The sequence below is a fragment of the Rhinolophus hipposideros genome, assembly GCF_964194185.1.
Source record: "Rhinolophus hipposideros genome assembly, chromosome: 11".
Classification (NCBI taxonomy): Eukaryota; Metazoa; Chordata; class Mammalia; order Chiroptera; family Rhinolophidae; genus Rhinolophus; species Rhinolophus hipposideros.
In genome coordinates this window covers 1,113,931-1,135,510 of record NC_138057.1, presented here as the reverse complement: position 1 = coordinate 1,135,510, position 21,580 = coordinate 1,113,931, and the positions used below count along the sequence as shown (strand labels likewise).

Below are 21,580 nucleotides of genomic sequence, written 5' to 3'. Positions count from 1 at the left end.
GCCAGGGGAGGTCACGTGTGCAGTGCTGGCTTGGGTCATTTGTTGCACAGTGACAGGTAAATCACCACTGGCACCTGTAACCTACCGTGAGTGCAGAGATAGAAATAAATGGAAAATTTGGTGAAACTGGGACATTTGCATAGTTCCAAGTTACGTCCCCACAAAACAGTTCCTAATTATGACTGCGGCAGGCACCCCGCAGCCAAGCGATCACAGGAAGCATCCTTGGAGAGCCGGGGTGCGCCCAGCACTCCTGCAAACGCACTGATGGATCGAGAGAGAGCTGAGCAAGGCGGCAGGACCACTGAAGCGACGTGCCCCTGACTTGTGCTCTGGCCGTGAAAGCTCCACTGGGCAGCTGGGGGCCCTGAGTGGGCTGGGGTGCCCCCCGGGTTCTGACTTCTGGGCGGCTGTATAGGAAAGTCCTTATCTGTGAGAAGCAGATACCACATATTCGGGTCCATGGGACATCAGGCTGCAATGTCAGCTCAAAATAGTTCTTTGTCACACATTTGCAACTTTTCTGTAAGTTTGCGATTAGTTCAAAAACGCGTTTTAGAAGACAACTCTGACAGAACGAACCCTGCTGACACCCAGGCCCCAGCAGGCTCAGCCCAGGAGGGCGGAGGAGTGAGCAAGGCCAGCCGTGTCGCCAGGGTGAGTAAGGGGCTGAGCCTGGGGTCAGCCCTGCCTGCCGCCCAGCGGGGACCACGCAGCCACCTGACTGAGGCCACTCACACATGCTCCTGCCTGCCGCTTCTATTTTTTGCCCATGACCCATTTTTCCTTCTGTCTCCATCTTCACAGACTCCCCCCGGCCCCAGCAATCCTCTCCAAGGTGTTTCTTCTATTTTTTCCCAAACAGGGAAGGATTTGGCCAAATTCTATGCCACACTGGGATGTCCCGTTATCTGGAGACTGTGAGGGGAAGGGCTGGCACCTCGGATTCAAGAACCCCGGGGGCTGGACCCCAGTCCTTCTTCCCTCCCCTGACGGCCCACACCAAGGGGACACCTCCAGATGAGAGGCAGCCCAGGCCCCCGAGAATGCAGCCCTCCCTCAGCCCCCGGGCTGCACGTCCTGATCCCCACCCACACACGCCCCCCACAACCCCCATGTCCCTGCCTGCAAGTCCTGCAGGGGTGACTCCAGGTGTGGATTTAGAGGCCGAAGAGAAGCTGTGCGTCTGCCTCCCTCCCACCCTCGGGCGGCCTCATCAAGTTCTGGAACATCTTCCACACCCGACATTCACTGATGTCGGCTACTACGTGAGAACAAGGCAGCCCAGACACCATTCCAGGTCCCCAGACCCACGGTACAGTGACACCCTGTGCTCCCATTGAGTTTCCTTATGAAGTGGCCTTCCGTTTATGACACTAACACTGGTGTTTCATTCGTGGTTGTCTCTGTTACTTTAAGTTTTGAAGAAGTAAGTGTGTTGACTTACTGCGGTGGGTAAGCGACCACCCTGCAGAGCAGCTGAGGGGCCTCCTCAGGGTCCTGGGGCGTGGCCCAGGGGCGGCCCAGGAGGGGCCCGGGGACTGTGCTCCCAGGATCCAGGGAGGGCCCGGACCCTGGTGTCCGCTGGAGCCCGCACCACCACAGGGCCCAGCCAGGAGCCAGGAGCAGTGGCCAGTGCAATGAAGTCCCCTCTGGGGGACCGCAGCCGCTTTCAGGTCAGGGCAGCTGGCTCCAAGGTGCTGGACTTCTGTTTCCTCAGCGGAGAGGTAGGGACGTGTTGTTTCATTTTTATTCTTTCCCTGAACACAGTCATGCGCCTCCTGCACGGGCACTGCACTGCACAGAGGATGGGGGAGGGGGCCACAGCGCTGGCCTCAGCTGCCCACCACTGCAGCCAAGTGCCAGGACTGGTGGGGATGTGCCTGGGGAAAGGCGGCTGTGTGGCAGGAGGGGCTGGGCATCTAGACTGAGGTCAGTCCTCCGGCGGGGGGTGGGGGGCCGCACCCAGGAAAGCGACTGAATCCGAAACCCTGAGCCAGAGGTGGCTGAGGCACAGATGGCGCTGACTAGTGCTACCACGTGGACCCCCTCTGTGCCAAAGCCCCTGTTGTCCTCCTGGGACTATATACTTGACCCTGCTTGGCTCCCATTGAAGCCCGAGTCCCTTCTGGGGCAGGAAGGCTCCCCAGTGCCCTCACACCTGCAGAGCAGGTGACACTCACAGGCGACGCCCACTGCCTGTGCTTCCTCAGCATCGCAGAGGGGCACCCCCCCCCCCGAGGCTGCCCCAGGGGCTGTCCCCGTCCACTGCCACCGGGTCAGCATGCTCTGCTGGCCAGGACCCCAGCCCCAAAGGTCTCCCCAGAACATTCTGCACATGACCTACTCTCTGGAACCTTGGTTCACAGGCTACTGACCTGTACGCCCCCTCGCTCATTACTTATGCTAGTGCTTTAAATTTCAGCAGGAAGCAGAAAGAGACAGTGATGGCACAGCACAAGGAGAAGGGGCGATGCTACATTCACAAGACTACCATGCTGGTAATTATCTTATCACAACTCCCAGTAAACACACAGCAACTGGACAGCGCACCAGGCAAGGTCCGTGGGAGAGCCTCCCGGACGCAGGGAGCTAGCGACCCATTAAACCCGCTTACAGCATATGTGTCTGTTTCTGGGCCCCGGGATGTTGCTGGCAGCTGGGAAGGTGTGGCGTGGTCCTGCCCTGGCTCTGGGCCATCCACAGGAACACCACACCCAGCTGCACTCCTGCTCCGTCCCACGTGGACCTGCTACCCCACCCACACCTAGCCCCCAGGACGCCTCGCACGCCACGTGCCTGGGGCCCTCCATGAGGCCCCCACACCAACATGGTATAGCCAGCCTCCGATTCGAGCTCTGAGCAGGGCCTGGAGAACCGCAGGTGGGTGTGCTGCCCAGAGACTGCACAGGCGGCCTCCCGCCACCGCTCCCACCCACCCTCCACACCACGGTCCACTTCCCACTCGTAAAGCCCACCCAAGTTCAGGGAGTCCAGTTGTGGAGAATGGCGACTGTACCCTTGTGCCTTACGCACACTTTTGATAGACGTGCTATATTCAGTAAAATGTTCATTTAGAAGGAGAGGGAAAGGGGAGCGCACTTCGTATGGTTACAACAGCACAGCAAGCGCTGCTTCCCCTGCAATGAGCAAGTTGGTTTTTACTTCTGCTCAGTTTCCAGTGAAAATCAATGTCTTATCACTTTCTCACATGCCCCTTTCTCCCTCTGCCACACTGAACACCCCCACACTCCTGCTCCACTGGGCCTTCTGGGCCACAAGGCCCATTAAAACCAAAATGAAACAGATGCAAACTCAAAGGCCCACATTTACACAAAGGCAGCAAGGAGCTGGCTGAAAGGGCCTTTCCTGCTACACCAGGCCCTGGGCGCCTCTCTGCACCGTTCGTTCCTGAGTGGGTGTCCAGCGTCCGGGCAGCGCAGGGACCCCCAATGGTGCTGTCCTTCACAGACGCACCCGATGAACGGTCCTCCCCAGACCGCCCTCTGGCTGGGACCGTGCACCCTTTCCGACTTTGTTCTAATCTTTGGAAACCACAGGCTTTCAAGGCACGTGCCACGATTTGCCACAGCCCACCCCAACGCCCACAGCAAGCAAGCATCGCATTACCATCTCCTGAGCCACGTCGTCCGGCGTTTCCCTTTCCAGGTCGAAAGTGAACTCTATGGCCCCATTGTCCTTGGGTTTGCCCTTCAGTTTCTTGGGGTCCTCGACCCAGAGCCGCAGGGCAATGGTGGACTTCCTGCCGTGGTCTTCCTCGGCCAGCTCCACCCTCACGCCCGTGTCCTCCGCGAAGAAGGCGTGGCTGAGCAAGTCCTTGATCTCATACCTGGGGAGGGGGAGGCTGAGGGGCACACCTGCTGGGAAACCCTGAACAGGGGTGCTGGGGCCATGAGCCACCCAGCTGCCTCTAGAAAGTTCTCCACTTACTACCTGCTGGGCAGGCTCTGCCCTCCAGGGGGCACACAACAGTTCGCGTGTGCATTCCCTAACTCCCGGGGGAGGAAAAAAATACTCCTGGCCACATATCACTGGGTCGTAAAGACTTTTCTCTGATTATGAAAAGGAAACATGCCCACGGTGAGAGACTCGGGAATCCAGAAAAGAATTTCAAGCCAGACTCTGCTGTACAGACAGAGGCTTGCTGAGGGGCAGCTGAGCTCAGCCGTCACACAGACACCTGGCTCCAGGTGAGACTGAACTGGACCCTTTTTCAGGGGAATTTTGGGAAACTCCTGAGGACTGGAAATGTGTGGCTACTGGGTGTTGCCATGGTAACCACCTGGGCCAAACACTAGTTTAGTTCCCGTCCCCAGCACGAAGGGATCCATGCATTATCCCAGGCCTGGCTTCCTCCCAAGGTCAAATCTGTGGTCACCGTGGGCTGTGAGCTCTAGTGGCCCAACCCCTGTGGTCAGCTACCTCAAAATGAAAGGGGGGACACCCAGATGAAGTGACCCTCAGCAAGGTTGACAAGAGGAGAGGGGCCGAGGTCATGCCGCTAGGGAGGATCAGATGTTGGTTGAGGTGCCCTGGGGGTGGGGAGGGGATGGGGGGGGCGAGGTCATGGCCCCGGGGCTCTCTGTAGGTCCTGGACTGGAAGGTGGTTTTGCAGGGTTCACTCTGAGGATTCTTTGGCTCTGTGTGGTTTTTCTTGTACTTTTCTAACATGGGTTATATCTCACAATATAACCCATATAACCACAATATAACCCAAAAATATAATATGGGTTATATTTTTCCTTAAAGAATAAGGGGGCAGGAAAGAAGGCCCAGGGATCAGGACAGGGACCCTGCCTTCGAGATGATGGCTGTGGGAAAGGACAGTGATCACCGCTGGGGCCAGCGGCCAGGGTGATCATGTGCTGGGTGTCCATGGGCCAGGAGGGCACGTGCGAGGGGGGAAAACGTGAGGGGAGAGGGGGCGGGGGAGTGGGAGAGTGGGGGACGGGCAAGAGAGGAAAGACAGGGGCAGAAAGAAGAGAGGGAGTGGGGGGGAGAGGGAGGAGGGCGCAACACTCAGAACAAACACCCAGTTTCCTGGCTGACCAGCGGAGGGGGTGGGGGATGGTTTTGGTGGCTTTTCTTACTTGAACATAATAACCTGCACGGGGTTTGGGATGGGTCAGACATAGGTACATGAACATGCAGCCTGGAGCTGAGAGGAGAGGGCAGGAAGAGACAAATCAGGGAGCCCCGGCACAGGCATGTCCTACAGGCCGGGGAATAGATGGGCCAACCAGGGACAACACAGAGAAAAGGCAATAAGGGGCAGAGCGAGGCCCCAGGAGCCCCCCTGCTCCAGGCTGGGTGGGCAAGAAGCACCCAGCAAAGGGGAGAAGGGGCTCCAGGACGGTCCCCAAAGTCTGGGAGTGTGTTCCAGGGGCTGCCCATGGACTTCCCAGAGGGCTTGCTGGCACCCAGGACACCCATGGCCTGAAGCAGCCATCTCCCAAAGCTCTTTGCAGGCCAGCTGGAAAGAATTCAGCAGGAGAAACATCCTAGAGGCAGTGCTGCCGGGAACTCACCTCTCTTCCTTATTTTTGCAGATACACTCCCCAATAATCTCCTTGATTTCTGGATCGTGCACTTTCTCAAAGCTGGCTGGCTTGATGCCCTGAAGATGAGATAAGCAGAGTCACCTGACACAAAAGTGACCTCTTCGAGGGGTCTGTTTCCTGCCCACCTCACACTAACCTCTGTAGAAGAACAGGGAGAAAGTGCAGAGATTTGGAGGATAGGTGGGCTGTAGTAGTGAGGTCTGGGGAAGAGCGACTGGGGGACACATGCTCACTCTGCTGACGGAGGAGCTGGGGTGGGGCAGAGTGGACCGTCTGAGGCCACAGCCAGCCAGCCAGGGCTTCCAGTGCCACTCAGAGGGTCTCAGAGGCTGGAGGAGAAACTGCCCCCCACATAAGGCCGGCCTTTCTCACCACACCCCGCTCAAGGGTGCTGAGGGTACTATCTGTGGTCACTGCTGCTGGCCAAGGGCCACCAGAGCCTCTGGCCCCACTGTGGCCACAGCGGGATTGACTTTCAAGGCCTGGTAGCTCGAAGGTTTTGCAAACAGACTGCCATGCAGTTCCACCGTGCAGTTCCGCAGCTAGTGGCCAGGCCAGCTGACTTTCAGGCTGGGGGTGTTAGCGTGTGGCCCAGCATCCACATTGACCAGAGACCTAGCAGGTGCCAGCAGGGAGCGGCCACTGCTCATCCCTGTGGTCATGGCAGGAGGGGAGCAGAATTGGCAGACAGAGGGATTTCAGGAGAAATAAGGGTCAGACCACAGAGTTCACTTGTAATCTGCTGGAAGAGGGGGTTGCCTGAGGGGCACCTGGTTTTCAAACACTTTAAACACACTGAGGGCTCAACTATCCACATTCTTCCTCCTTCAACAAGACTCTGCCTTCGATAATCAGGCCTATCCTGATTTCTTTTTTAATGTACAGAACGGGAAGCATACATTTCCCCATAATGAAGGAGGATAGGAAGGGGGAGGCCCATCCATGGACAGACCAGGGAGCACAGGACCCCCCGCAACTCCCACAAACCCAGGTGTGGCCCCACTGTGCCCACCAAACTCCTAATCCCCAGGACTTGTGCCCGTAACCACTGGGATCGTGTTATATCCGACATGCGGGAAAGTCTGCAGGAGACAGAACCCTGGGCTTTAGAAGCAGCCAAGGGTTTCCCCTTGGAGATGAGTAAGACCCCTATGCCTCTCCACTGAAGCCAACAGAGAAAGAGGTTTAATTATGCCAGGAGGAAGGGCCAACTGCCTGTGGGGCCAGGTGGTCTGAGAAACTATAAACACAGGTAAGTGTGCACACACTGTCATTTAAATCTCTGAAAGACTGAGGCCCCTGAAGCCGGTGAAGAGCATAACAGAAAATCAAGGCGCTATTCTGAAGGGGCTCACACATCTGGGCTCAGAAACAGAGTCAGGACAGCAGAAAGCCAGACCCTGGGTCACAGGCTGGACCAGCGAGCACATGGGTGCACAGTGAGTGAGGGGCCAGCAGAAGCACAAGGGTGTCACTGAACAAAGGACACACAAGGACCAGGTCACACTCCTGTCTGGTTTCCTCGGGGAGGCCGGCGGGCTGAGCATCGGCAACACAGGAGCCTTGGGAGCCCGGCCATGTCGTGTTTCCTGGGGCCTAAGAGGGCAATAGGGCTGCTAGGAGAACCAGGGAGGCTGAGGAGCACACCTGGAGGGCTCGGTCCATGTCACCCCAGACCAGCAGATGGACAGCACGAGGGTATCCAGGCTGCCCTCCCATATCCCGGCACTGGCACGTCCCTCAGGTCTCCCAACCCCCTGGAGGACACTGTACACAGCTCTCTCCTGCCAGCGTCACTGGGCGTTGCACACCTCTCTGTGGGTCTCTGACCCACACCCACAAGTGCCACCAGTCAAGGACCCTGCACTCCCACCTCACGGCCTCAGCGGCATACAGGAGGGGCTCAGAGGGCACAAGTGACTGCTAACTCAGAACTAAAGAACCAAAGCAGAGAGACAACCTGTGACCCTGAAGGAGGGCTCAGGGAGGAGAGCGGGACGAGGGCATTGCCCTGGGTGGCAACAGCCAGGCTCCTCATGCAGAAGTAATGAGGGTCTATAGTGACACAGCCCCTACGTGGAGGCCGCGGGGCCAGGCTGCGGGCACAGACAGGCGGCAATGGACTGGGGCCCAGGAAAGCCACAGTCCTGCTGCCCCACCTGGGACGCTCCGTCTGTGTTCCTGCCCAAGCAGGAAAGCCACACAGGGAGGGTAGGATGACCTGTTCGATCAAATCTGGGGACATACTGGAAGGCGGAAAAGCCAGCAGATCCCCGAGTGGCCCAGACGAGGGGTTCTGAGGACAGGGGCCTGGGCACCTGGTGGGGCCCCTAGTCTTGCTGCACTGGGAGGCCCGGACGACAGCCTCCAGCACAGCCCTAACACCCACATTATTACTGTTATGGGGCTTCCACCCCCATTTCTGCATCTGTGAAATGGCCTCATCCCTCCCCTCACACAGCCGCTGTGAGGGCGTCACAAAGGCACACGGACCGCCGCGGACATGTATAGCATGCGCAGTGGCCGGCACTCACGCAGGTGACCTTCCGGTAGATCTGGGCCGCGTTCTGGCACTCCGAGTAGGGGTACTCCGAGGTGGCCATCTCCAGCATGCACATCCCGAACGCGTACACGTCCACGGACTCGTCGTAGTGCTCCTCATACATCTCGGGGGCCATGAACTCAGGGGTGCCTGTGCCCGGGAGCAAGACGCAGGGCCAGCGGTCATCGGCCGGGGAGCCCCCAGGACCCCTCAGAGCCCGAGGCCTCCTGCCCCACCCACAGGTCACGTCATCGGTCCTGAAATCCTGATTCAAACAGGAGTTTACCGCAGATAAGTTTCAGACAATTCCGCCTGGACGCTCCTGATTCTGGGCTGGATCAGCCCACAGAGCTGGGACTGTTCTTTCCCAGGGGAGGGTCTGTGCCTGAAAGGCTGAAGGTGGCTTTCACCGAGGCAGAGCCCCAGCCAGCACACGCTCCCCGCCCAGGCTGGAGCACCCAGGACAGATGAGAACCTGTGGTCACCACAGGACTGCCTAAACTGCAAAAACCCAGAAAGGCCGCACATCTCCCAGCCAGGCACAGCACACAGCAGAGCATGAGGCAGCACACACGACGATGAGGGGCATCGGGGTGGCCGGGCAGGTGCACTTCCCCTGACAGCGGCCTGGGAGGTGTGAAGGTGGGAACTGCTCGTGCATTCCAAGCACAAAAGGTTTTAAAATAATGCTCGGTGTGAATTTGTAAGGACGTGGGGACTTAAGACAGGCTGAGTAAAATAACAAAATACGAGACGCATGTACACGCTCGCCTCACCTATTCAAACCACAACACGGACCAAATGATTTGTTTGGCCGGTGGGCTCATGGCTGATTTTTCCTCTCGTTACACTGGTCGGGGTTTTTTACTGTTTCTACAACAAACTTCTTGCTTTAAAAATCACGCAAGCCTCCTATGAAGAGAGGGCTACCTGAGCTTCTGTGGAGCTAAACACAAGGAACAGGGGTAGCCACTTCAGTGAGGCTGCTTTTAACTTCTCTGTCGACTTTGGAAGATTTTCACAATGTCCCAGTTTTTTACAACAGCAGATGAAAACTAGCATGAACTAACTACTATGTTAAAAAGCAGATAGGCGTCATCAAAATGTTTACACAGACATCTCTGGGATGGCTTCCAGGGCCACACCTGAAGCCGTGGCCCTGCAGCACACTGGAGCTTTCTCACTGTCCTGAACCCCATAAACAGCTGCCCCGAAGCCCCTCCAAGCACTCTCTTTGCAAAGCTGGGACATGGACGCTGTAGATACAGGGCCCCCGTGTGCCAGGACCCTGCCTAAGGCCAGCATACAGACAGCAGACGCTGTGGATGGCAGCTGTGGGCTGGGGCCCCACCCAGAAAGGCTGCAGGGTAATTTCTCAGGAGGACAAGAAATACAGAGGAAAAAATGGCCAGTAAACGGGCATCCACACCAAATCCCTCGACCCCAGACCTACTGACCCCCCCGAAAGTGTGCTAACTCCAGCCCAAACATCCCGAGGCTCCCTCCAGGCCTCAGGACTCGGGCCCACCTCCCCACCATGGAGCGGCTCCCGCAGGACCCGCTACAGAGCCCCCGCCTGCCTGTCATCTGGGCTCCTTCCTGCAGCCCCACAGCCTGACCGGCCTCACCAACTGACCACACAGCCAGGGACCCACACGGGCCAAGGCAGGGCCACAGGCTGGCCAAGGCGGGGAGGGCTGCAAAGATACAGGCTTACCTATCACGCTCTTTGCAAAGGACGCTCTCTTGAGGGTGGCCAGGCCCAGGTCGCCTATCTTCACGGAGCCGGTGGGCCCGGTGATGAAGATGTTATCGCACTTGAGGTCCCGGTGGATGATGGGGGGCGTCCTGGTGTGCAGGAACAGCAGCCCCTTCAGGATCTGCCGGCACCAGCTGCGCAGCACCTTGGGCTTCATCACCTTGAACCGCTTCAGGTACCTGCAGGGGTGAGGGGTGGGCACAGCTCACTGACCATTCGTGTGGGGAGGGCTTCCCACTCAAACGGGGACACAGGTGACAGAAGGGTGGGCCTCCCAGCAGTCGGGAGGCCCCGCCCCGAGGCCCCGCCCCGAGGCCCCGCCCCGCCAGCCAGGCCGGTGGCGTGCTCACGTCTTCAGCGTCCCCGAGGTCATGAGCTCGGTCACCAGCACGATGCAGCGCTTGCCCTTGGCGCTGGACTCCCAGAAGTCGTAGAAGCGCACGATGTTGGGGTGCTGCAGGCCCTTCAGCATCTCGGCCTCCTCCTTGAACCGCTGCCGCTCCAGCTTGGTGAGCTTCCGGTCCTGCAGGGACACACGGCTGAGAGGGACACTGGAACAGCCTTCCCCAGCCAAGTGAGCTTGGGCAGGGCCAACCCGGGGGAGTCACACCCTGCTGGGGAGCTCAGGAAAAAGGTCTCCAGAAGCCAGAGACACCGCGAAGCCCACTGCCGTGCTCACAGGCTTCCTCCTAAAGACGCCTGCACCTTTGCTCACGTCCACGGACGGTGAGCTTACAGGAAAGAAGTGACACACAACTTTGAGGATGCGTTCGCGACCATGCAGATGAGAACCCGAAAGCCAAGAGAGAGCTCCAAGCCGAGAGCACTGAAGAAAGATCCAGGCCAGGCCAGCCCGCGTAGGTACTGGGCACACAGCACACACACTTCCCGGGCCCAGGGCAACCTGCGTCCAACACGCTCAGCACATCTCAACACCCTCCAGTACCGTGACCCACAGGCTGCAGTGACCCCCACCTGCATCTGCCACCACCCACACCCCCACCTCGTCCACCACAGCTGCCTGGAGCCTGGCCCTTCTCTGCCTAAAACTTGCCCATAAATTCTCGCCACAGAGCACTCAGAACAAAGCACGAACATTCATCTCACAGACGAAACTCATTCCAAAGGCTCCAAGGTGGCCTTCCCCCCACGCCTGAGCACACGGCCCCCACTATCACCTACATCCTGGTCCAATGGCCCACAGAGCCCATGCAACACACGCCTGGCCCTCCCAGCAGGAGGACCACCCCCCCGAGAAACATAAACACAACTGAACACGGAAGAGGGGGCTTTGAAGAATTCCAGGAAGACAGAGATGCAATTGGACAGATAAGGGGGAAAATCAGAGCTGAAAGGAAACACAGGCCAAGATCCTTCGGGTCCTTCCAAAAGACCCCAAAGGACATCAAGGCAGACCCTAACCAATCCAGAGAGGAAAGGGGGGACCCGGGATCATGACAAGGTCATCTGGTTAAGGAACTCTACCCAAAGTGGGGCTGTACCCGTTTAGACCCTCTCCCTCTCACCTAGCCCACCCTCCAGCCTGTCCATGCACAAGTGGGACCAGACAGCGTGATCACCCACAGAGCAAAGAAATGCCAGGAGGAACACCTGGCATGGCTGATCCCAGAGAAACAACTCAGGGACAAAGGCAACCTCAAAACCATCTAGTTCATGTCCTCATAAGGATCCAAGAGGCTGACACACATAAATAAAACCAAGCTTCCATTTAAAAAGTAACAATCGAGAAAGAGCTCACACAAATTAAAGCTCAATGTTTAAAAAAAGATACTCTATAATCCAATGAAACAGTAAGTACAAAAAGTCAAAGTTTAATCTAGATAAAAACATGAAAACACATTCCACTTATCAAAAATGATGAGTTACTTAAGAAGATAAAAGTCAAGCTACCCACCAACTGGGAAAAACTGTTCCTAGTACAGGTATCTGACCTGGGACTCAGCTCCAGAATACAGACGAACTCCTGTAATTCAGTAATAATAAAAGACAAACAGACACGTCACAAAAGAACATGCAGAAATGGCCAAACAGCACATGAAAAGGTACTCAGCATCCTAAGTTAGCAGGAAAATGCCATGACAACCACAAGGTCCCACTTCACACCCAGCAGCAGGGTCAAACGAAAAGAAGGATCACCTCAGCCGCTGGGCACCAGGGAGGCTGTTGGAAGTGCAGGTGGCCGGTCCCCACCCCGCTCTAGGCCCAGCCATTCCCCACCTGCCGTGTACCCATCCAAGACAAACAGGCTCCGATCACAACAGCCCCAAATTCCAGAAATGGCAAAACTAGCAAGTGGGGTTGAAACCAGAAGGGTACTTGACTCTGGGCCGGGGGTGGAGGATGCGGGGTACAGAGCTGAGAATCTGGGGGCAAGGGAACCCGTGTAATGGAGGATGTGGTTACAGGTACCCACACCTGCTTGTTCACCTCAGATGGGTTTCACTGTATGTCAGTTATTGCTCCACTTTTCAAATGTAAAAAAATAAAGTGAAAACTCCAAAAACCAAATGTGAGAAATACAACACAAACAGCAAGAGATGTGGAAGAACCAGCTGGAAGTCCTAAGGCCATGTACCAGGAGTTCTAAGGGGAAAGAAGAGATCAGGAAGGACAGGAGATGGCGGGATAGCATTTCCCTGAGCTGAGAGCACAGCTCTTCAGAATAATAGGCAGTGCCCCGTCAGGTCCAAGTGCAGGAAAACGATCCCCACCAGACTGATTCCAACAAAAGAAACTCGGACTCCTGAGGCTCCTCCCGCTGCAGAGCTGGGTGTGGCGGGCGGGGCTGGGGGGGGTCTCCTTGGTCCCCCCTCCCTGCACAGTGCCACTGCCAGCGGCCTCATCACACTGCTCACTCGGACCTGGAACTCGACACCCAGCCAAAGGGACGTCATACCCGAGGCCCCAGGGCTGCTTCTCAGACACTGGAGAACTTGGAGGCCACTCCACGCACTCGGGGTGAAACGGTCACACACAGCAGAGGGAATGCGGCCCGCAGGGCCTGCGGCTGAATCGGCTGCAGACACTACGCGGAGGGAGTCAGGAGGGAGTCAGGACGCCAGGCATCCCCTGCACACTCCCCACCAGCAAACTGGCTTTGGGCGATGACATTGCAGTTCCAATTCCCTTCCGCTGGTCGGGCACTGATTTTACAGGAAACTCAGAGAATCGCTTAGAGTATAAATTGTTTTTGCCAATATTTCAGAATCAACCAACAGCCAAGTCAAAGGCTTCACTGTAGTTTCAGAGGTAAAGGTTTGTGTTAAAAATAATAGAACTAGCAACTACCGAGAGGGGGTGGAAAGGGCCCTGTGTATGCTACAGTCTGGTTCTGTGACAGATACGGGGTAACGGTGACAAAGTCACACGGATAACTCGGAAGTCAGATCTTTCCGACAGTGCCTCTCAGAGCTGGGGGAGGGGAAAACAGACCTTATTTTCTGTTCTAAGCCACCAGGCTATTTTTAACTAGGTGACACACTGCTAGATCATTTCGAAGGTCAGCTGTGTGTTCTCAGAGTGCTGCCCAGAGCTCTCCTGCAGTGCTGCCCAGCTTCCCCTCGCAGAGCTGGCCCGAGTCCTCGTCACTGTTTGCTGATCGCTAGTCAGCCCCAGGAGATCAGCAACTCCATGGAGGCAGAGCCACCGAGCGGCTGGACTGCCCGCTGTCACTGCTGTGGGATGAGGTCATGCCCTGGTGTGCTGGGGGAGCTAGAGGTCACAAACCAGGGCAGGGGGCGGTTCCTGACCCCACGGGACCCTCATAAACTCCAGTCACGTTGTCTTGAGGTGCAGCACTGAGAGGGTGGGGTCCAGCGACCCCCATGGGGCTGACGGCTCACCCACCCTGACGGCCCCCTGCCACCACGCCCCAGGGCTGCCTGAATTAGTGGTTGCTGCTCCCCACAGACAGTGACAGACAACCAGATGACAAAGGAGAAGGCATTCTGTAGAATGCTGGCTCTTGTCTCCCAGCCAGTAGCAAAAGTCACCCTCAGAGCGGGGATAGCGAAATGGGGTCGGGGTGCTTCGGTCAGACAGCCAAAGTGGTCAGAGGGGGCCGCCCTGGATCTGAGAGCCCTCTCCTGTGCGACCCAGGAGTCACCTGCTCAGCCTGGAAACCATTCAGGTCACCAGCAAGGGCTGACGTGCTCAGACCCAGGAGGCTGCTTCTCCAGCCACTTCCTTTCAGCCAGGCAACCCCAAGCCCAGCCCAGGGAAGCTGGGTCCCTCACACACAGGGCACAGAGGGATAAAAAGCACTGAACGAGACTGCCCAGAATCAGCACAGCATCCTGGGTGACAACCTGGCCTGGGACCTCTCTCCAGTCCCATCCGCTAGGTCATAAATCAAAACACAAAAATATCTTCGTGAGTCTGTTGAGATCCGTCCTTGTACAGGGAACCCAGCCCAAGAGGAGACTTTGGGTACTAAGGCAGTTCAGAACAGGCAGCTTCAGGGACAGTCGACCCAGGACCAGGTCCCCAGGGATGGGCTGACCCAGTGGAGAGGGTGCTGCTATGTGTTGCTCCTCCTGGTGGGTGCGCACAGGCCCGGCTCAGTCACCAAAACGGTCACAGAGGCTCTAGGTTGCACGTAAGGGCTGGACAATCTCAGGGGGAGCAGGAAACAGCCAAGAAAACGGGTAAACATGCAATTACTTTGCACCTAAGGACGCGGGAAGGGACAGGTGGGCGACGCCAGCGGACACCCCTGGGACAGAAGAAAAGCCCCAATGGCTGAGGAGAAGGGCACCCTCACCTCCCAGGGCACCAGCAGGGCGCTGCCCTGGAAAGAAGGATCCTGTGTGTAGGTGTGAGGGCCCAGGGGAGAGGGCCGAGTGTGGCTTAGTCCAGGGACAACAGGTGCTGCTTTCCCACTGGGGCCACCAAGGGAGAGACCCGGACGGCGTGATGTCTCACGCTTTGGGCTGTGACCCACTCCCTCCAGTATTTGCTGCAGGTATAAAAATAAGTTTAGTTCTTGTAAACCCAAGTGCTCTTTAACCTCATCTAAGTAATAAAGTAAGTGAAATCTCAGCTGAGTGGTGCGTGCTTTCGCTAACTCTTGTTTAAAATAAAGGCATGTCATTAAAATGAAAGGTCCTCCAGCCGGTGGCTGCTGCTACATTAGATGTGATCCCCCCACCCCCACCCCAGGCTGAGAGGGCACGAAAACGGAAGACCCGCTGGGCAGGGGTTGAGGGCACAATCTCAGTGCACAGGCCGCTCAGCAACCGATCCCATTGTCACTGTCACAGCCGCCAACACGGTGTGACTCCCTGAGGAGGGCGGCTAAAAACTGCTCTGCGGCCCTCACTACTTTTATTAAACAATACTATCTTCTTAAGTAAGGATGTGGACAAAGGGCTGAAAACGGTGGCTTTCAGGGGCCTTTGCTCTTTAAAAGGCCTTGCTGGGACTCCTGCTCTTCTGTCAAAGGCAGAGCCACCAGCAGCCCACCCCGAGGGCCAGCCCTGCCTGCCACCTGCAGGAGACTGTAAACTGGGTGCCCTCGCCACCCGGGAGCTGCATCTCTGTCACGTAGTTGTAAAGGGCATCATGTCCAGCATGTCACAAACACTGACATTATTTTAATGTTCTCTGAAACAGTTCCCATGGAATTGGACAGTCTCTCCAGCTGTTTTACAAACACGTGAATAAAACCCCAGTCCGGACCCACACCTCCTAATGCAGCAGTTTCCCTGAACTCTGATAATGACCACCTGACCACACTTCTCTGCCGGAAGAAGGTGCTTATTGGAATTGCCGGGTTTTATTTCCTGTGGTCACACAGTTCTGAGGGTCCTCCGTTTTTCTGGATTGACTTAGCATGACAAAGCAGGAATGTGCCGCTGGCTAAACAGGTAACAAACACGGGTGACTGAACATGCATCTCTCCCAGTCGCTTCTGTCCCCAGTGAGTCTTAATTATCACCTGAAAGAGGCCGAGCCAGCACTTTCCCTTCACTTCAGCTCACAGCACACCGAAGGGGTGGGGAACCCGTTATGCCAGGTCTCTACTCAACCCAAGTGTGTCTCCAAGTCCAAATGACCCTTCAGGACCAGCTGGAAGCCCATGAGGGCTGCCTCCAGTTCTACAGACACAGTGCGGTTTGTCACCCCATCCACGGTGGCCCCCATCCGCAGGCCTTCACTGGGACCTGGGGTGGTGGGGGATGATCCCTGCCCTCCTGTTAGGGAGCCCATCCCTGGCAGGAGCACAGAGGGTCAGTTTGGGGACAGGCCCTCTGTGCTGGGCACTCCTGGAATGAAGGCCTCTGCCCCATCCCCCACCCGGGCAGTGGGTGTGGGCAGGCTGCAGGACTCCACCCACCGCAGGCCTGCCCACGAGTCTCATCACGGGGTGCAGACAGGGCCATGGTGGGAAGTCAGTGGAAGCTGTTACCACACAGCAGGCCAGGCCGAGGAGGAGCCCAAGAGAAGGAAGAGGACCTGGGTGGGATGGGGAGGGGAAGGCAGGCCGCCACTGCTCTAGGAGCAGGCAGGATGGGGGTTGGGGCGCATTTGCCTGGTGACACGACCACAGGCTACCAGCATCCACAGGGGCAGGAGCAAGCTGGGCAGTGCCCATCCCACAGGCTCTCCACCCCACACCACCTCCCGCGGGACTTCACGCCTCACACAGGCCACGGAGAAACCTGAACCAGCCTCAAAGACAGTCCAGGGCAGGGAAAGACAGCCATGGCCGAGACGCGCTCCCTTCTGACACAGCTTCTCTCAGGTGGGACACGAGAAACCACCGCGGTCAGGGCAGCAGACACCGCACAGATGGTGGTTTCCAGGAGAGCTTTGCTTTTCTCAGGGGCATACCTGCTCCAACTCTGGGACCTGGGACCTAGGCCGGAGCAGCGGGTCATCACGGTGTGAAGGGCAAACAGAAGCCACAAGGGAATACCCACCAGCCACTCCCTCCTCAGGCTCCCAAAAGGACACCCAGGACCCAACCAAAAGCGTCGGCACTTACCCAAGGTGACCTCAAAGGCCAGCACACAGAGGCTGGGCAGCCGCTACCCCTGCAGCTGACCACACCACATGTCTGGTTTCTAGGAAGGGTCAGCCCCACCCCAGGCCACTGCTCATGGGGACACCTAAAGATAGATGTGGACGCACCATGGACACGGTCAGCCAAGATGAGCACCTCAACCATGGACCACACCTACGGGAAGGTCTGGGGCAGCCCCAGGACCAGGACCTGTTGACAGATCAGCCTTTTTGGGGTAGGGCCAGTCAGGAGCAACCTACTTTATCAAGCAGCTGCCCCTCCCACTGCACGGGGTCTAAAGGCTGAGACACCTCAGCGTAGCAGTGGGTGCAGGATCCTTGTGACAATCTGCTGAATTCTATGGACCCCCACCCTCGCATACCTCCCACCCCAGAAAACACCCAGACCCGCAGCCCTGAGTGCTCAGGAGCAGAGGTGAGAGACCACCTGCTGCAGAAGCCCCGTCTGGCCAAGACCTCTAGCCCTACCCCAGGAAGACATTGCCTAGACCTCACTCTTCTGCCCACAGGCCGTAAGCAGCCTGAGCAATCGCACCAACAGATCTGAGATGCCCTCCCAGGCCCGACAGCAAGGACTTTGGCCACTGATGGCCTCAGGCCGCTGTGTGAGTGGCCCTGCTGCCAGTCCTGAACATGCATGATATCCCTCTGGGGCAGGCACTGCAGCATGGTGTGTGGTGGAGGGCACAGGGCATCAACAGACAAAGCAGCACGTGTGACCAGGGCCACAGAGGCCCATGGAGGCCCAGGGCCCTGCAGCTCACGTCTGCCCCAATCGTGTGAACTAATCCTTGGTTCTTCTCCAAGGTGGCAGCAACAGCCTGGGGGCCACAACCCAGACCAGCCAGCAATCGCACAGGGCACATACGCGTGGCGACCCACCAGCTCAGAGTATGGCTCCCCTGAAGAGAAGAGCCCCCACATTCAGCACATTCTCCCCAAGAGTTGTGTGGTCCGAGACAACAGTTATGAGCATCTGACATGCAGCTAGTCATTTTTTAAAACAAATTTTTAAATTTTCATTAATAATCTTATATTAACTACATATTAAAAAGATAATATTTTGGATACATTGGATTAAACAAATTATATTATTAAAATCCCACCAACGCTCTTCATCCTTTTCATGTGGCCTTTAAACTGAGTATCATACATGTGGCTCACATGACACTTCCACAGGACAGTGACATCAGAGTGTCAGTACTGCATGCTCCACAGACTAGAAGCAGAGACGCTGGACAAAGCTTCCGCAGCCCGACAGGGCCGGCTGAGGAGCGGAGGCCTGCGGAGCACCCAGACGCTCACTCTACACCAGGACACAAGTCCAAACGAGAGAAAACCAAGAGGAAAAAAACACACCACAGCAACAACACCCGCCGCCCCCCCCCACCCAGAGGATCCCAATATTGTAGTTACCAGACACTAACTTTAAAATTACTGTGATTAGTGCAGTCAACAAAACAGAGAGTAAAATGGATAATTTCACCAGAACTAAAATCTATGAAATAAGAATCAAATGAAAGCTAGAACTAAGAAATAAAATTGGGAACGCAATGCATGGGTTTAACAGCAGGTTAGACATAGCTGAAAGCAGCATCAGCAAACCGGAAGACATACAAGTAGAAAATACACAGACTGAAACATGGAGGAACAGATGGATGGGCTGTACAGGAAAGAGGCTAAAGACGTACAGAACACAGTGAAAAGGCCCACACCATTTGTAAATGGGGTTTGGGAAGAAAAGGGCATAAAGAATGGAACAAATGCAATGGTTAAAAAATAATGCCCCAAAGTTTTCTAAAACTTAAGCAAGATATCCAGACCTAGATTCAAGAAATGCTGTAAACCCAAATCAAGTTAAATATAAAGAAAACCACACCAGGCGCATTACAGTAAAACAAAACAAAACAACAATCTCCTAAAAATTGAAGACTCGAAGAAAAATTTTAGAATCAATACTGTAAAAGGCAGGCAAGGGCATGGGGATAGATGGAGTTCAAAGTCCTAAGGCCTACCAGTTTATATCAGACTTTAGAAATCAAAGATACATGTGGTAACTCTAGTGGAACCACTAAAAAAGTATAAAAGAATGTATAACAAGCTCCCTAAGTGCGAACTCTAAACTGCCCAAAGCCCAGAGCTCCAAGAATGGTTTGTCCTATTACAGGGCAGACACATCTGAGACCACACCTCAACTGTTAAAATTACCACTATGTGGATACGCAAATATGTAATGAAATGGTGACCAAAAATTACCAATGCAGTGAAATGCACATCCCCCGTTAACCTATCTGTCCTCCTCCATGCTGCCCTCTCCAGACGTCCAGCCCTACAGCACAGGTCTCCCCGGGGTGCCCATGCAGAAGCACAACCACCCTTGCTGCCTTCATCACCTATGGGAAGATGGCATCTTTGTCCTTCCCCAGGATCGGAACAGAATCCCAAATGCCACACAGAGCCAGTGCTCGGTGGGGCTCCCTTCCCACAGGTGGGCTTGCCCCCCAGGTGATAGTAAAGCTCCCTCCGCATGTCATTACTGAAACCCAGAGAAGCTGTGTCTGCCATCCCCACGGGGCTTCTCCGCCTCTGCCTGTGATGTCTCACCTGCACAGGCCCAGGAGCCACTCTGAGGTCTGACCCCGCGGGGTGGGGAGCGCTGGAGCTGGGCGTCTCTCCCCCCTGGAGGGTAAGGAATGTCCCCGACACTCACACACCTCTCTCTCCCTCAGGCAAACATTCACTGATGGCCATGACCTACTGGACAGCCGCTTGCCGAGCCCACGAAGATGACCTTGAGACGAGACCTCAGCCCTATGAGCCAGGCAAGTGCAGGCCGCCTCACTTCCAGAAAGGAAGCTGAGGCTCAAAGAGGCTCGACACTTCCGCAAGAGGCAGGTCAGAACATGGCCCCAGGCCAGCCTGGCTCCCCTGCCTCCAGATGTGTGGGAGCCTGAGTGTCCCAGACCCTAGGGGACGGTAGGGGAGGCAGGAATGCGGGCACCTGGCTGAAACAAGCGGGCCTCTGTCAGGAAGAGTGTTGGGGCGGGGCCGGCCCCGCTGGGACACTGCCTGCGGGCACACATGCTATCACCACACCGAGCACAGCAATGGGAGCAGCTCCAACCCCTAAAGCCAACGCCCCCTTATTTCACCTTCCAGAAGCTGACTTTGCCGAAACCCAGAGCCACCCCAGAAAACAGGTAAGGAAATCCCTCTGCTTTGTAGTTCCCTGCGGGGCCTGGGGGTGGTCCACAACTGACAGACGAGTGAATGAAGGAGTAAATGAATGAATAATGAATGAAAGGTGAGTGAATAAATGATGAAAAAGTAGATAAACACGAAGCACCCATGAATGAAGGAATGAAGAGTGAGATGAATGACTGAATGGTGAGGGAGTGGCTGAAGGCGGAACGCGTCTGCACAACAGCCAGAAGAACCGGCCGCACCATGGACGCCCGGAAAGCCCCCACACCCCAGGGTACACAGTACACCACGTTAGGTTCTACACGCCACACATCACTTCATGCATCGTCATGTCATCACTGTCATGGCACATGGCACATCATATCACACGTAGAGCTGCACATCACACAACTTCCTCAACTGTGGCTGTGCCCCTCCCCGTCTTTGTAAGATCAGGGTGAATTTTACTTGATCTCTGCCTGTCCACATCTTCTGAATACCGGTCACACCCTACAGAGGTAGCGCAGTGTCTCTAACAGCGGCCACAGAAGACCGCTCAAAGGGCAGAAGGCAGTACTCACGCCGTGTCCATCTGACAGGTGGGAGGCCAAGGCCAGGGCAGACACCCGACCTGTGGTCAGGCACCCCCACCGCCACCTCTGCCCTGTTGTGTCCTCCTGGGGCCTGTCCTCCAGGGAACCCCCAGCCCTCATCACAATCCTCGTGAATTGTGTGTCCCCCTGAACCCATCACAACAAAATGGCAGAGCACGTCTGTCCTGTCCCCACAGTTTGGACAGAAAAGAGACCACAGTGGTCTGCTGTGCTCTGAGACAGGGTACCCTCCCAGGGGTAGGGCCTGCCCCCACTCAGCACCCCTGAAACAGGGGGACCCTCCCAGGGGTAGGGCCTGCCCCCACTCAGCATCCCTGAGATGGGGGACCCTCCCAGGGGTAGGGCCTGCCCCCACTCAGCACCCCTGAAACAGGGGGACCCTCCCAGGGGTAGGGCCTGCCCCCACTCAGCATCCCTGAGACGGGGACCCTCCCAGGGGTAGGGCCTGCCCCCACTCAGCATCCCTGAGATGGGGGACCCTCCCAGGGGTAGGGCCTGCCCCCACTCAGCATCCCTGAAACAGGGGGACCCTCCCAGGGGTAGGGCCTGCCCCCACTCAGCATCCCTGAGATGGGGGACCCTCCCAGGGGTAGGGCCTGCCCCCACTCAGCATCCCTGAGACGGGGGACCCTCCCAGGGGTAGGGCCTGCCCCCACTCAGCATCCCTGAAACAGGGGGACCCTCCCAGGGGTAGGGCCTGCCCCCACTCAGCACCCCTGAAACAGGGGGACCCTCCCAGGGGTAGGGCCTGCCCCCACTCAGCACCCCTGAAACAGGGGGACCCTCCCAGGGGTAGGGCCTGCCCCCACTCAGCACCCCTGAAACAGGGGGACCCTCCCAGGCGTAGGGCCTG

At 56.6% G+C, this 21,580-nt stretch overlaps 1 protein-coding gene across 17 annotated transcripts in view; it reads right to left on the bottom strand.

The window, feature by feature from the left end:
* The window catches only part of WNK2 (WNK lysine deficient protein kinase 2), a 116,107-nt gene that overhangs the window by 74,309 nt on the left and 20,218 nt on the right, over nucleotides 1-21,580 (bottom strand). For all 17 annotated transcript variants that reach the window (XM_081066065.1, XM_081066076.1, XM_081066068.1 and 14 more), the window contains exons 3-7: nucleotides 10,234-10,406; nucleotides 9,842-10,062; nucleotides 8,117-8,274; nucleotides 5,550-5,638; nucleotides 3,631-3,850 (exon numbers count right to left, since the gene is read on the bottom strand). In XM_081066065.1, coding sequence (XP_080922191.1) covers nucleotides 3,631-3,850; nucleotides 5,550-5,638; nucleotides 8,117-8,274; nucleotides 9,842-10,062; nucleotides 10,234-10,406 — 861 coding nt within the window. The remainder of the gene's footprint in view (nucleotides 1-3,630; nucleotides 3,851-5,549; nucleotides 5,639-8,116; nucleotides 8,275-9,841; nucleotides 10,063-10,233; nucleotides 10,407-21,580) is intronic.